The sequence below is a fragment of the Danio rerio genome, chromosome 15 (assembly GCF_052040795.2).
Source record: "Danio rerio strain M-AB ecotype USA chromosome 15, GRCz13ab, whole genome shotgun sequence".
Taxonomy (NCBI): Eukaryota; Metazoa; Chordata; class Actinopteri; order Cypriniformes; family Danionidae; genus Danio; species Danio rerio.
In genome coordinates this window covers 35186004-35200466 of record NC_141035.1, presented here as the reverse complement: position 1 = coordinate 35200466, position 14463 = coordinate 35186004, and the positions used below count along the sequence as shown (strand labels likewise).

At 34.2% G+C, this 14463-nt stretch overlaps 2 protein-coding genes across 3 annotated transcripts in view; one reads left to right on the top strand and one right to left on the bottom strand.

Annotated features, from left to right (window-relative positions):
* The window catches only part of c4 (complement component 4), a 31563-nt gene extending 18331 nt beyond the window's left edge, over nucleotides 1-13232 (top strand). The window contains exons 31-41 of one of the 2 annotated variants that reach the window (XM_087284345.1): nucleotides 2783-2842; nucleotides 3311-3401; nucleotides 3561-3738; nucleotides 3854-3941; nucleotides 5466-5540; nucleotides 7240-7342; nucleotides 7417-7506; nucleotides 8047-8139; nucleotides 8228-8320; nucleotides 10882-11023; nucleotides 11109-13232. In XM_087284345.1, coding sequence (XP_087140471.1) covers nucleotides 2783-2842; nucleotides 3311-3401; nucleotides 3561-3738; nucleotides 3854-3941; nucleotides 5466-5540; nucleotides 7240-7342; nucleotides 7417-7506; nucleotides 8047-8139; nucleotides 8228-8320; nucleotides 10882-11023; nucleotides 11109-11250 — 1155 coding nt within the window. In that variant the 3' untranslated portion in view covers nucleotides 11251-13232. The remainder of the gene's footprint in view (nucleotides 1-2782; nucleotides 2843-3310; nucleotides 3402-3560; nucleotides 3739-3853; nucleotides 3942-5465; nucleotides 5541-7239; nucleotides 7343-7416; nucleotides 7507-8046; nucleotides 8140-8227; nucleotides 8321-10881; nucleotides 11024-11108) is intronic. The other variant, XM_087284346.1, reaches the window with a different exon arrangement.
* trim3a (tripartite motif containing 3a) overlaps nucleotides 11290-14463 on the bottom strand; it is a 56478-nt gene continuing 53304 nt past the window's right edge. Inside the window, exon 12 of the transcript XR_015509629.1 lies at nucleotides 11290-13705. The gene's annotated coding sequence lies outside the window, so the exon portion shown is untranslated. The remainder of the gene's footprint in view (nucleotides 13706-14463) is intronic.

Below are 14463 nucleotides of genomic sequence, written 5' to 3'. Positions count from 1 at the left end.
TGCTTGAAAAGCATAAAAATGCACCTTAAAAGTGCTGGAATTTGAAGTTGGAAACAGTTTAAGAACGCTGCTTTCGGCAAAGCAGTTTATTGTTATTGTTATAGCAGTAAATTCTCTTTTGGCCCTTAACTATCATGGCCTCCCAATCATCCCCATCCACCGAACTGGCTGTATCACTGTCGCTCTACTGCAATAATAGCTGGTGTGAGGTGAGCGCAGTGGCACTGTTGTGCTGTGGCTGCCGTTGCATCATCCAAGACGATGCTTTACACTGGTGATGGTGTGGAGAGACCCCCCTCATGACTACACAGTACACAGTTTAAAAGCACTTCTTTGTCTTAACACTACACCCAAATATACACATTAGCACACCTCCATTAGCTTCTCCACTAATAGTATCTCAACTCTCCCATTTGTTTCCTATCCATGGCCAGTTGAGTAATTTCTTTACCATTGATGGAATCTAAGGTTTTTTAGGGATTCTACCGATGACCACTTAAGGTCTTTCCTTCCTTCTTCAAATGTGGCAATTCAGCAAAAACATTGCTCAACAATTTATCTTGTTCACTGTACATTTAGCTGAAGTTTACATGGGAGGGTCAAAGGATTTCGGAAGTCATTGGAAGTATGTGTGGGTGCCTGTCTGAGTGTGCAGGTGTGCACGAGCATGAGTCGCACATGAAACAGAAAGCAAGCGCCCTTATGACTTCCATACATCTGTTCCCATTACGTTACTTACACATCCTGCTCTTTTAATTATTTTCCTGGCTGTATTTGCACAGTGTCTTTGCATTCCCCATCAGACTACAGTCTGCTTGAACGTGGCTTCTTCATAAAAGTATAAAGGTCAAACATACAAAGGATGATTATAAAGTATATGCTCAAATATAACGTTGGATAGCTTCCTATTAAAAATCTGAATTTAAAAGATAGATTTGTGAGGGGTGTTTTTAACCTAGTTTCTGTTTAACAGAGTTTTTTTCAACACATTTCTAAACATAATAGTTAAAATAACTTATTTCTAATAACTAATTTAATTTATGGCGAGGCAGTGGCGTGGTAGGTAGTGCTGTCGGCTCACAGCAAGAAGGTCGCTGGGTTGCTGGTTCGAACCTCGGCTCAGTTGGCGTTTCTGTGTGGAGTTTGCATGTTCTCCCTGCCTTCTCGTGGGTTTCCTCCAGGTTCCCCCACAGTCCAAAGACATGTGGTACAGGTGAATTGGGTAGACTAAATTGTCCGTAGTCTATGAGTGTGTGTGTGGATGTTTCCCAGAGATGGGTTTCGGCTGGAAGGGCATCCGCTGTGTAAAAACTAGCTGGATAAGTTGGCGGTGCATTCTGCTGTGGCGACCCCGGATTAATAAAGGGACTAGGCCGACAAGAAAATGAATGAATGAATGAATAAATTCATTTATCTTTGTCATGGTGACCGTAAATAATATTTGACTAGATCTTTTTCAAGACACTTCTATACAGCTTAAAGTGACATTTAAAGACTTAACTAGGTTAATTAGGTTAAGTAGGCAGGTTAGGGTAATTAGGCAAGTTATTGTATAGAGATGGTTTGTTCTGTAGACTATCGAAATAAAAAAGAAGCTTAAAGAGGCTAACAATTTTGACCTTAAAATGTTTATTTATTATAATTTTTGGTCCCACTTTATATTAAGTGGCCTTAACTAATATGTACTTACATAGGAGTTAATAGTTTGTTACAATGTACTTTTTGTGTAAATACATACTATTGACCATCCCTTACACCTTAACCTACCCATGCCACCAAACCTGTCCATAACCCAACCTCTATTCCAACTCAAAAGCACCACAAGTGTTCTCAAATACATTATAAACACAGTAAGTACATTGTATTTAATTTTTGATATAAGTACATAGTAGTTAGGGACACTTAATATAAAGTGGGACCTAATTTTTTTATTTAAAACTGCTTTTATTCTAGCTGAAATTAAACAAATAAGACTTTATCCAGAAGAAAAAATATTATTAGACATACTGTGAAAATTTCTTTGATACGTTAAACATAATTTGGAAAATATTTAAAAAAGAAATTCAATGGGAGGCTAATAATTCTGACTTCAACTGTATATATAAAAACAATGAATATTTTAATTTGGTGAAACACTTTTCAGAAGAATAGAGAAAACTGAACTTGTCGTATGATTTTGAAGTCTTTAAATGTGTGCTAAAGTATGCCATAACCCTTTCAAGGCAGGCGTTGCTGATTTGCAACAGTTAAAAATTAACTACCTTATTACTCCAGATACATATTTTCTAAGTTTTTTTTTACTCAGAAGTACCACTGCAGGACTTGGTTGTCCAATAGCAACAAACAGTTTCCCCACTTGCTCACCAGATGACACAAAAGACAAAAACTGTTTCTTGGAGTACCACATGACAAAGTGACTTGGAAACATGACCTACTCAATGAGGATTTGAGATATTGGATTTGGATCCCATATTGTTTTGTTGTTGTTCTGCCACTGAAAAGCAATTTGTTACATTGTTTGAAAAGTTGTATATAAAAAGTTATTGTTCATATCATATTCGGTCGTCAGTGTCTATTTACCACACTAGGCCAATGTTGCAAATCTGCAACATCCCAGAACGCCTTGCTTGTGAAGGTCTCTTTAAAAAAAAAGTCAGGATTCTATTGTACTACCCCATATGATAATTTTCCCCAAATATCAGATTTATCCTGTTTCTAAAACTTAATTTGAGCCTGAGAGGATAACAACAAAAGTCTCACCTATGTGCACTTGTTTACACAGGTCAGAGATGTTGGGAAAGTTACCCTAAACATTCAGGGAACAGGACGGGGAACATTAGCCGTAAGAAATAAAGCAATTTATTTTACTCTTTTTTTTTTTTTTTTTTTATTAATTCCAAGAAGTTGGAGATATGAACTCATATCACATCACATACAGTACTGTATATCTTAACTGCTTACAATTCAGAATTCATCTCAGTTCTGTTTATTTGTTTACGTTTACATATTGCGATGCTGATTTCATTTGGAAATTCTGATTTATACTGTATCTCATAATATCCTGCGTTTTCATTTGAAAATTCTGATTTATGTCTCATAATGTCTTGAGTTTGCAAAACATTACTCTGTTTACACTTTGCAGTTCTTTTTTTTTCTTCTTTGAATTGACTTTTATTTAAATGTTTTGCAATTTTGAGATTATAGGCTCTTGAAATTCTCAGTTTATAATAAAAAGTTGGTGTCATTTTTATTTTGCATAGATCTCCCGCTTAGCTTCATGATAGTTTGACTGACATTTTGCTCGTTGCAGGTTGTGCAGACGTACAGAACTATGAAGAAGGATGAATCATTCTGTGATCTTTTTCACCTTACTGTCACAGTGAAGGGAGAGCTGGAGTACAGTATGTAACATTAAGGGACACTTTCATCGTAGGACACTCTATTGTTAAATGAAGCGCATTGCAATGTCTTTAATTTCAATTTTTTAAAGGGGGAGTAGCTACAGACTTTGAGTTCTAAATGCTGTAGCTAAAAAATAAAATAAGTATTCTCTTTTGTAGAAACCGACAATAGTCAAGATCTGCTTGAAGATTATTATGAGAGCTATGACACCAGTGAAGCTCAAAATGATGAGCCCATGAGCAACATGCAGTGGTTTGACCTCCGCAGCCGCAGAAAAAGACAAATCTCGGAGGAGCCGATAAAAGAGAGTTCTCTCATATACACAGTGTGTGTGGGGTGAGTGCAGCAAAACAGCACTGTATGCAGATTTAAAATACATTGATTTGTTCTGTAAATGTTCTGCAGAATTACGATGACTTGAGATCAACTATTCAATTCATCTCTCTTTCAGCCTGAAAAAGAAGAACTCTGAGGGCATGATCATAGTGGACATTTCTCTTCTGAGTGGACTGATACCAAACAGCAAAGACCTGGAACATGTGCATATTATCTATCTATCTATCTATCTATCTATCTATCTATCTATCTATCTATCTATCTATCTATCTATCTATCTATCTATCTATCTATCTATCTATCTATCTATCTATCTGTCTATCTGTCTATCTGTCTTTCTGTCTGTCTGTCTGTCTGTCTGTCTGTCATCATCCAAAATTTTATCCATGTTGCTCTCTTTATCTATCCATTCATTCATCCATCCATATTGCACTATCCATCCATCTGTTCATCCGTACCATTCTATCTGTATATCCATCCATCCATCCCCTTTAATTATCTATTCATCCATCCGGCCATCCATTCATCTGTTCATCCGTACCATTCTTTCTATCCTTCCACCCCCTATAATTATACATTAATCTATCCATCGATCAATCTATTAATCCTTCCATCCATTCTATTTTATCTATCTATTTATCCATTCATCCATATAAATATACCCATTCATCCATCTGTACTTTTCTATCCATCCATCTCTGATCTATTAATCAGCTGTTCATTCATCCATGCCAGACAATTTATCCATCCGTATCATTCTATCATCCATCATTTCATCCGAGTTGTTCTCTTTATCTATCATTCATCCATCCATATTGTACCATTCATTCATCCATCTGTTCATCCGTATCATTACATCTATCCATCAATCCATCCACCTATCCATTGATCCTTTCATGCATTCTATTGTATCAATCTATCTATCTATCTATCTATCTATCTATCTATCTATCTATCTATCTATCTATCTATCTATCTATCTATCTATCTATCTATCTATCTATCTATCTATCTATCTATCTATCTATCTATCTATCTATCTATCTAACTGTCCACATAAATACACCCATCCATTTATCTGTACTGTCCTATCCATCCATCTATGATCCATTAATCCATCTGTCTATTCATCTATATCATTTTATCATTCATCCATATCATACCATTTATGCATCTGCTTATCCATACAATTCCATCCATCAATAGCATTCCAACCATCTATACCTTTTCTATTTGTCAATTCACCTCTTCATCTGTGCCATACTATCAGTCCATAATTTATCAATACTTCTTTCATATGCGTCTTTCTATCCTTCCATCCATCCATCAATTCATCTGTTCATTCGTACCATTCACCCTTCATCCACATTAATTCATCCATTTATACCATTCCATTAATTAATTGTTTATCAATTCATCATCTGCACAATTCCATCCATTCATCCATCTTTCCATTATATGCATATCAACTAACTTGTTCCATTTTTTTCTGTCCATCAACTATTTATCTATCTATTTAATAATTCAGCTCTTCTACAGAAACTGACAATAATACATATATATTTGACAATTATTATTATTGTTGTTACAATTAAGAAAATGTATATCTAAAAGTGTCACTTCTTGGCTTTATGCAGTAACACGTTATTACCAATATGTGATAAAAAATATGAATGTATTTCTTTTCCAAGCATTGCTTAAATTTCACTTCTTCTTTTTCCCCGCAGAATGTAAAGGGCACAGAGAAGTACATCGATCACTATGAAATTCACCACAACAAAGTCTATCTTTATTTTGCAAAGGTACCAAAAGAATTTTTCTTCAAGTATCCCAAAACTTTCACATTCTTCTATTTTATTAAATAATTTATTTAAAAAAGATCTTTTCCCCTGTACCAGTTTTGTGCAAGAGATTAACCCTTATTGAAATACTCATTATTAGAGAAATCCTAAAGTGTTGGTTATTACAAAACTTTTAAACTTTTTGTTTATTTATGATCATTATATTTGAATTTTTAATTATTACCAATGATAGTACCAAAAAAGGTCAAGCATAAAAACACTATATAACATTTAGGGCTCTATTTTAATGATCTAGGCGCAAAGTCTATAGTGTCTAAAAGCATTCAGGGCATGTCAAAATCCACTTTCGCTATTTTAAGGACAGAAAAATATGCTTTGCACCCTAGCGCATGGTCTAACAGGGTTGTGCTTAGTCTCTTAATCAGTTAATGAGGTTGTGTTTTGAGCATAACATGCATTAAGTCAGTTACATCACACCATGTTGCATTTGCTATTTACATGGCGGACTTTGGCTTAGCCAGAAAACAGTTAACCACTATCTGCAGAGAGAATAAAGAATGAGCCTCCTCCATTCGGCCTCTTTACTTTCTATTTACTTTACTTTTACTCTTTATACCTTTACTTTCTTGAATAAAGCAACGCTGAAGACATCCATTAGCCTACACATTTAATTTAGCTTGTTAAGCACAAAGATTTGTTTCAAAACTATTTCTAAATTCAGGTTTAATTTCCAGCAAATGAATAAATGAACAATAATAACGAAGTGTGGTCAAAAAACTGAGTTATATCCAAACACACGTCCTATTCTTATGCCCCATATGGTGATGCAGACGTTTCCAAAACCCAACAGCTGGACAAATCTAAACTTGTTTTTATTAAAACAAATATAAATATGCATATAATAAATAATGCTGCTAATAATAACAACATTATACTAATGCTAAATTGTCATGAATAAACTGAAGAAAAAAAAAACAGACATGAAGAAGACATGGATGCAGGGATTTTTATATTTATGTAGAAAATGATAATTTTTGTAACATTTTAATCCTTAAATTTTTTTTCATATGTAAAGATATCTGTGTATCCTGTGTGTTAGCAATGTGTAAGTGCATAGGCCACCTGCATAGGCGCATAACTAACATGCTCTGTGCTGGACTTTATACCTGCGTTCAGTTGGTCAATGGCGTGGTCTATTTTAGTTTCTCAGAATAGCAACGCGCCAACATTGCATCTTAAACTTAACACACCTCCTTTCTAGACCGGAACACTCATAAGTCCACAAAGTAGCACAAATGGATTTGCTATTTAAACAACGTCATGCAAAACGTAAAATTTACTGTTGCACTGGTCTGAAAATAAAAACAAACCACGCCAAACACATCTTGCACTTCATTGCGCTGGGTGTATGATACGCCCTTTTGTCATTTAGTATACCATCTTGTCCTAAGTGACTTACAATTGGGGAGGCATTCAGCGATTCACCAAGAAGATCAATACACACAAGAAGTGCTAATTATACAGTGTAACTATTAGTGCTCCGAGAATTAGGTGCGAGAGTAAGGAGTGATGTTTTTTTAATAGAAAGAAGAGTGTTTCTACAGGTGGTTTATCAGGCCCACTCACCTGTGTCAAGCACACTTCATAAATGCACAATGTTTTAATCAAAAACACACTGATTATTTGACAATGTCAACAGATCACTGAAACAGAGGAGTGTCTTCAGTTTGGTGCCGATCAGGCTGTTCCCATGGGTCTCGTCCAGCCTGCTTCTGCTGTCATCTATGACTATTACAGTCCAGGTCATCATCTGAACACTTTCATAAAAACACATCTGAGTTCTGAACCCTGACTAATGCTATTCAATGTGTCACAGAGAAGAGATGTGGCATTTTCTACACAGCGCCTCAGAAGAGCCCGATGATCTCCAAACTGTGTCAAGGAGACGTGTGTACATGTGCAGAAGGTGCGGAAAAGAAACTTTCTGCTGTGAAATTTCAAAGCCTAACATGAAGTGAAAACAAGAAATATCAAGTTAGAATTGTTAGCCCTCCTGAACTATTAGCCCCTTGTTAATTTTCCCCCCAGTCTCTGTTTAACAGAGAGAAGATTTCTAACACATTTTTAAACATAATAGTTTTAATAACTCATTTCTAATAACTGATTTATTTTATCTCTGCAATGATGACAGTAAATAATATTTGACAAGAAAAAAATTTTAAGACACTTCTATACAACTTAAAGTTACATTTAAAGGTTTAACTAGGATATATATATATATATATATATATATATATATATATATATATATATATATATATATATGTAGCTTAAAGGGGCTAAAATAATGACCTTAAAATGTTTTTTTAAAATTAAAACTGCTTTTATTGTAGCCAGAAAAAAACAAATCAGACTTTCTTTAGAAGGAAACATATTATAGGAAACACTGTGAAGAATTCTTTGCTCTGTTAAACATCATTTGGGAAATACTTTGCTCTTTTTCCAGGTGGTTGTGCGAAGCTGAAAGTTACCTTCAGCAAGAATATGGAATCCAACAGCAGGAGTAGTTTTGCTTGTTATGATCCCAGTGTTGACTATGGTGAGATGAAATAATCTAAAAATATGTCAGAGAAGTGTTTGTTCATATTTAATTGTGCTCTGATTTGTTTTGTTTTTTTGTTTTGTAGTTTATGTGATCAAAATTCTCAGCTCTAGAAGTGATGATGTTTTTATGTACTACACTACGCTAATCACTGATGTTCTGCAGACTGGTAGGACTGGTAAGTTTGGTAATATTTAGAATATTAGATTTTGAATCATTATATCCAGTGGGCATTTTCCCCTAAAATTAGCCTGTGTTCTGTTCATCTGGGTATGTGAAAATTAAATGCTTTGGTCAAAGTGTGAAATTATTTTGCAATGATTTAGGTCTCTTGTATGCTTGATTTTCCTTTAGGTCAGAATTTTGATTTTAAGTCAGAATTTTGCCTTTTTTCTTTTAAACTCTGACTTTAAATCTCAGCAATTCTGACCTTTGTGTTTTTTAATTCTGATTTTACATTTATTAATTGTGTCCTTTTTTCTTTGTGATCTGATTTTGTCTCTGAGGGTTTTTATTTTGATTTTACATCTTAGAATTCAGACTTTTTTCCTGCTCATTTCTGACTTTTTTTCTCTCTGAAGTCTACATTGGATAATTTTGACTTTTAACCCCTTTGAATTATGCTAGATCTCCCGATTCTGACTTTTTTTTATTCTGATTTCACACCTTAGAATTTGGATTTTTTTTCTTTTCTGTGTGGAGTTTGCATGTTCTCCCTGTGTTTGCATGGGTTTCATCCACAGTCAAAAGACATGCAATACAGGGGAATTTAATAAGCTTAATTGGCCGTTGATAATGTGTGTGAATGTAATAGTGTATGGATGTTTCCCAGTACTGGGTTGCAGCTGGAAGAGCATCCGCTGTGTAAAACATATGCTGGATAAGTTAGCAGTACATTCTGCTGTGGTGACACCTGATGAATAAAGGGACTAAGCCGACGGAAAATGAATGAGTCCTAATTTTATATCTCTCAATTCTAGCCTTTTTTTCTTTGAATTAGGATTTTCCATCTCACAATTAAGATTTTATCTCTGATTTTCCATCTCCCAATTCTCACTTTTTTCTTTTATTTCTGATCTCTGATTCTAAATCTCTCACATCTTCTCTAAATTCAGATTTTTACATTTAAAAAAGACTGAGATATAAGACTCCAAGACTCAAAAATCAGACTTTTTTTCTCATCTGAATTCTGATTTTCCATCAGACTTTTTTTTCAATTCGAATGATAATTTTAGATCTCACCATTCTGACCTTTTATATTTTGAATATAAAATTTAGAAATTTATCTCTACCTTTTTGTTCTTCTTTAAATTCTACTTTACTTTGAATTTTACATCTCCCAATTCAGATTTAGTTTTGTGCTAATTTTTATTTTACATTTCTTAATTCTGGTTCTTTTTTCTGATTTTACATCTCACAATGTAAAATTTTTCCCCTTTGCAATCTGACTTTGTTTTTGAACTGATTTTACATCTCACAATTCCAACCCTTTTTTCTCTGATATCTGACTCCATTTTTTAAAAATCATACTTTTTCCCTCTCTGATTTATGATTTTACATTGAACAGTTCTGACTGTTTTCCCTCTGAATCTAAATTTCCTACATTTATCAATTCTGACTTTTATCTTTGAGATGTAAAATCAGAATTCAAGAAAAAAAAGTTAGAATTGTGAGATTAAAATCACTGTTCTCACTTTTTTTCCCCTTTGAATTTAGATTTTTAAAACTCAGAATTCTGACTTTTGTCTCTAAACTCTTATTGTACATCTCTCAGTTCTGACCTTTTTTCCTCTGAATTATGATTTTAAAAAATCTATTTTTCCCCTCTCTGAATTATGATTTTACAATGAAAGGTTCTTACCCTTTTCCCTTACGAATTTATTATTATTTTACATCTCTCAATTCTGACTTTTATCTCTGATTTTTACCTCTCATAATTCTCACTTTTTTCTTTTTGAATTCTGGTTTTCATCTCAGATTTCCTACTTTTGTCTCTGATTTTACATCTCTCAACTACAACCTTTTTTCTGAATTTACATTTAACAATCGTACATTTTTCCCCTCTGAATTCTGATTTTATATTTGATAAATCAGACTTTTTTTTACCTTACTGAATTGTTGTTTTGCATTGAAAATTTCTGACTTTACATCTCACAATTCTGACGTTTTATTTTTTACAAATTTTAATTTACATCTTTCATTTCTGATTTTTCTTTGAACTCTGATTTTACATCTCTTAATGCTCCTTTTCCTTTGAATTCTGATTTTAAAGCTCAGAATTCTGACTTTTGTCTCTGAACTCTGATTTTACATCTCTCAAAAACCTTTTTTTCTTAATCTACATTTTAAAAATCTGATTTTTTCCCCTCTGAATTTTTATGTCTGATGATTCAGCCCTTTTCCCCCCTCTTTGAGTTCTGATTTTGCATTGAGAAGTTCAGAAAACTGGATATTAAATCTCACAATTCTCACTTTTTTCTGTTTAAATTTTGATTTTACATGTCAGAATTTTTACTTTTGTCCATTTTTTTGTTCACTTCACTCCAACATACTCATTTGTATGCCAAGATATTTGTTTACTGTACAATCAGCTGATACTAATGACAAAATAAACACATCGTCATCACCATCTCAGGATTTATTTGCTTTAACTGTTAACTGATTCCATTATCCCTCAAGTAGATGATTCTATAATGATCATGTAACTAAAGTATGACAATAATCCTATTTCTATTAAAGGTTTTGACTCTGAAATTCAGAAAGGTGAAACTCGTCAGATGATCCAACGTTTATCATGTGAGCTGGAGCTGAAAGATGAAGCCCAGTATCTGCTCATGGGCCATGACAGAGCAATCTCAGAGCAGAATAACAACAGACAACAGTAAGCCTTAAAATATGACCTTTATTATTATAAAGCATTCTGCATTAGTGAGTTTGAAACCATTTTTCATCTGTTCCTTCCCAAGAACCAAGTACATACTGAACAGTGACATGTGGATCGAGAAGATACCGGAAGAGAAGAGGTGCAAGTCGACCACAAGCCGCTCAGCCTGCTTTCTCCTTACTGAATTTATAAAGCAGCATCCCATTAAAGGCTGCGACATCTAGACGAGGTCATGCAGATGAGAAATAATCACACTGAACGTCTTTGTTTGGCTCTGTAAATCATGTGCTTTTATTTCTAGTGCATACTGACATAAAGAGACTCTTACAGTTGTTTGGTACATTGGAAAGTAAGCATTTCAGTTCAGTTTTTTTTGCATGTGTGTATTGGCAATACAGTAGATTCACATTACTCTTCATTCTGTTAGATAAAGGGAGAAATTTAGCTAAATGGAATACATTTTCATATAGTGACCACAGATTTCTGTCTTTATGACATGATCTTTTTATAGTATGATCTCCATGTTAAAACATGGGTACTTTTAAGGGGTTGTTTTAGGATGTGTTCACACTTGACAGGTTTGGTTTGATTAAAACAACAGCTCTGCGTCAGACAAACTACTGTACGTTTTGTTTTTAACCTATTCCAAACAAACTCAAATGTGGTTAGGCTGAAATATGAAAACAAAGATCTAAACAAATCAAAAACAGGATATGATGTCAGTCTGAAATGTACATACGGCAAGTGGATTTTGAATGTGTAACCGCAGAACAACATGCATCAAAAATGCCTTAAGGTTTAGTCCTAAAGGAACAGTTTGTGCAAAAATTAACATTTCCTTACCATTTACTAATGTTCAAAACTTGAACATTTCTTCTGTTTGATGACATGAAACAGAAGAAATGAATTTCATAAATTTCTTCTGTTTGATACAAAATAAGATGTTTTGAAACCGATAAAAAAAAGCAGCCATTAAAATCTATTCTAACCATATTATGGGCGTCAATGTCAAATATCGTGACATATCGCTTGTTTCCCAGAGATGGGTTGCTGCTGGAAGGGCATCCGCTGTGTAAAGATTTGCTGGATAAGTTTGCAGTTCATTCCACTGTGGCGACCCCAGATTAATAAAGGGACTAAGCTAAAAAGAAAATAAATGAATTTTCGCTTGTGTTGAACAGTTTAAAATAATTCAAACAGGTTTGGAACAAGTGGATGATTAGTAGTGGTGGGCAAAGAGAGGCTTCATGAAACACTGAAAATGTGTTGACTCTTCGAAACCCATTTCTACAGTGACACCTAGTGGTCATTTATTTATGTATCGCTTTGGAACCGCATCAGCAAAGAAACAAGTAAACAAATTAAGGTATTAACACGTTGTAGAGTTGAGGCTTCAAGTGGTTAAATTAAGCTGTGAGAGTTCCTGACTCGCATTCAGAGGTCATGGGTTGAATCCAGGGTGATGCAGCTGTAGATGATAGTTTTTAAATGCTCAGTTATCTTAAGGAGTTTTGTTTTAACGTTGGTCTGATATCCCAATGAATATAGGTCTTGTTTTGGTCAGAAAAAAGTAGCATTAGTAAAATACATTGTCATAATTTGAGTGTTTGTATAAGTCAGGATTTGAACAACTGAACAATTAAAGCACAGTTATTTTGTGTACACGCAAACTGTAGGCCACTAGGTTACATGAGATAGTTTTGTTTATTTTGACCCTGTCAGTCAAACGTGGATTTAACAGGTCTCAAAACGCCTCTGAAATGACATGCGTTAAATCATTTTAGTCACATAACTAGGTGTTTCGAAACACTTGAGTGTTTCAGATCATGATTGGAAGAACTTGCGCTTCAATCTCAAAACAGTTGAAACATCTGTTTCACGTCAGTCATCCCTAATAATTAGTAAATAATGACTAAGGACTACACCTTTAAAAGTGACAGTGTTGTGGACACAAAGTGAACCGGGACTACATGGATCGCAAGCAAACCAAACTACAAACGTGAACACATCCTTTAAAAAAACACAGATGCTACATATTCAAGAGTGCATTATTGCAGTTTAAGTACTATCTTTATAATGCTTCACATCTCCTGTAGTTTTACAATGTACAGTTTTATTACAGAATACTGTATTTAGTGGCTTAATCAACACTGGCTTTCTAGTTTGTAAAATCAAAACTTCATATAAAGTATAAACGCGCTCATGATCAAGGATTCATTGCTTTTTTTGTATTTAGCAGATAAACATCTGGGCCAAAAACGATCAAGCTGTCATTTCTAAAGCAGTAAATAAGATTTATTTTTCAATAGTTTCCCTACATTCATAAAAAACAAGCAATAATAATAATACCAAAACAAACAAAAACAGTAGTGAATGCTTCAATATTATGGTAAACCTGTACCCTGCAAATTGTTCTTTCACAAATTTGGCAGCTTGAAGGAACACTACACTTTTTTGGGGAAAATAGGCTCATTTTAGGAATCCATTCAGGCAATCTCTGGATCTGGCGAGAGCTCTATTAGCTTAGCTTAGCATAAATTATTGAATCAGATTAGACTATTAGCATCTCGCTCAAAAGTTTCTGATAGTTTTCCAGTTTGACTCTTCTGTAATTATATTGTGTACTAAGACCAGTTCTAGATTTGTAGTCTCATTGATCTAGAACAGTGTTTCCCGACCCTGTTCCTGAAGGCACAACAACAGTGCATATTTTGGATGTCTCCCTTACATGACCCCGTTCATTTCGGGTTTTGGAGTCTCTTCTAATATTCTGATGAGTTGATTCAGGTGCGTTTGATTAGGAAGAGGTTCAAAATCTGCTGGTGTGTCTTCAAGAACAGGGCTGGGAAACACTGATCTACAAAATATCAACTTTTCATTTTCTGTAGGCTTTTGTGCACAATGTGACTACAGAAAAGTGACGCTTTAAATAGCAAAATCATCAAAATTTTTATATATAAATCAATTGTAACTTGATTACCCTTCATTTTTATTCATATTTACACCAACTTGATATAATCTTCAAAGTTCATGTGCATATATTCAAAAAACATCACAACACATTTGCTTTTCCAACTCGTGAAGGCATCGAACTGCAGATAAACAAAACACTTCAACTTAGAAAAATAACCCGTACATTATACCGTCGTGTACAAAATTTAAAGCGTCACTCTTCTGTGGTTACATTGTGTACAAAAGCCTACAGAAAATGAAAAGTTGATATTTTCTAGATCAGTGTTTCCCAACCCTGTTCCTGAAGACACACCAACAGTACACTTTTTTTCAACCTCTTCCTAGTCAAACACACCTGAATCAACTCATCAGAACACTAGAAGAAACTCCAAAACCTGAAATGGTTCAGATAAGGGAGACATCCAATTTATGTACTGTTGGTGTACCTCCAGGAACAGGGTTGGGAAACACTGTTCTAACTCAAT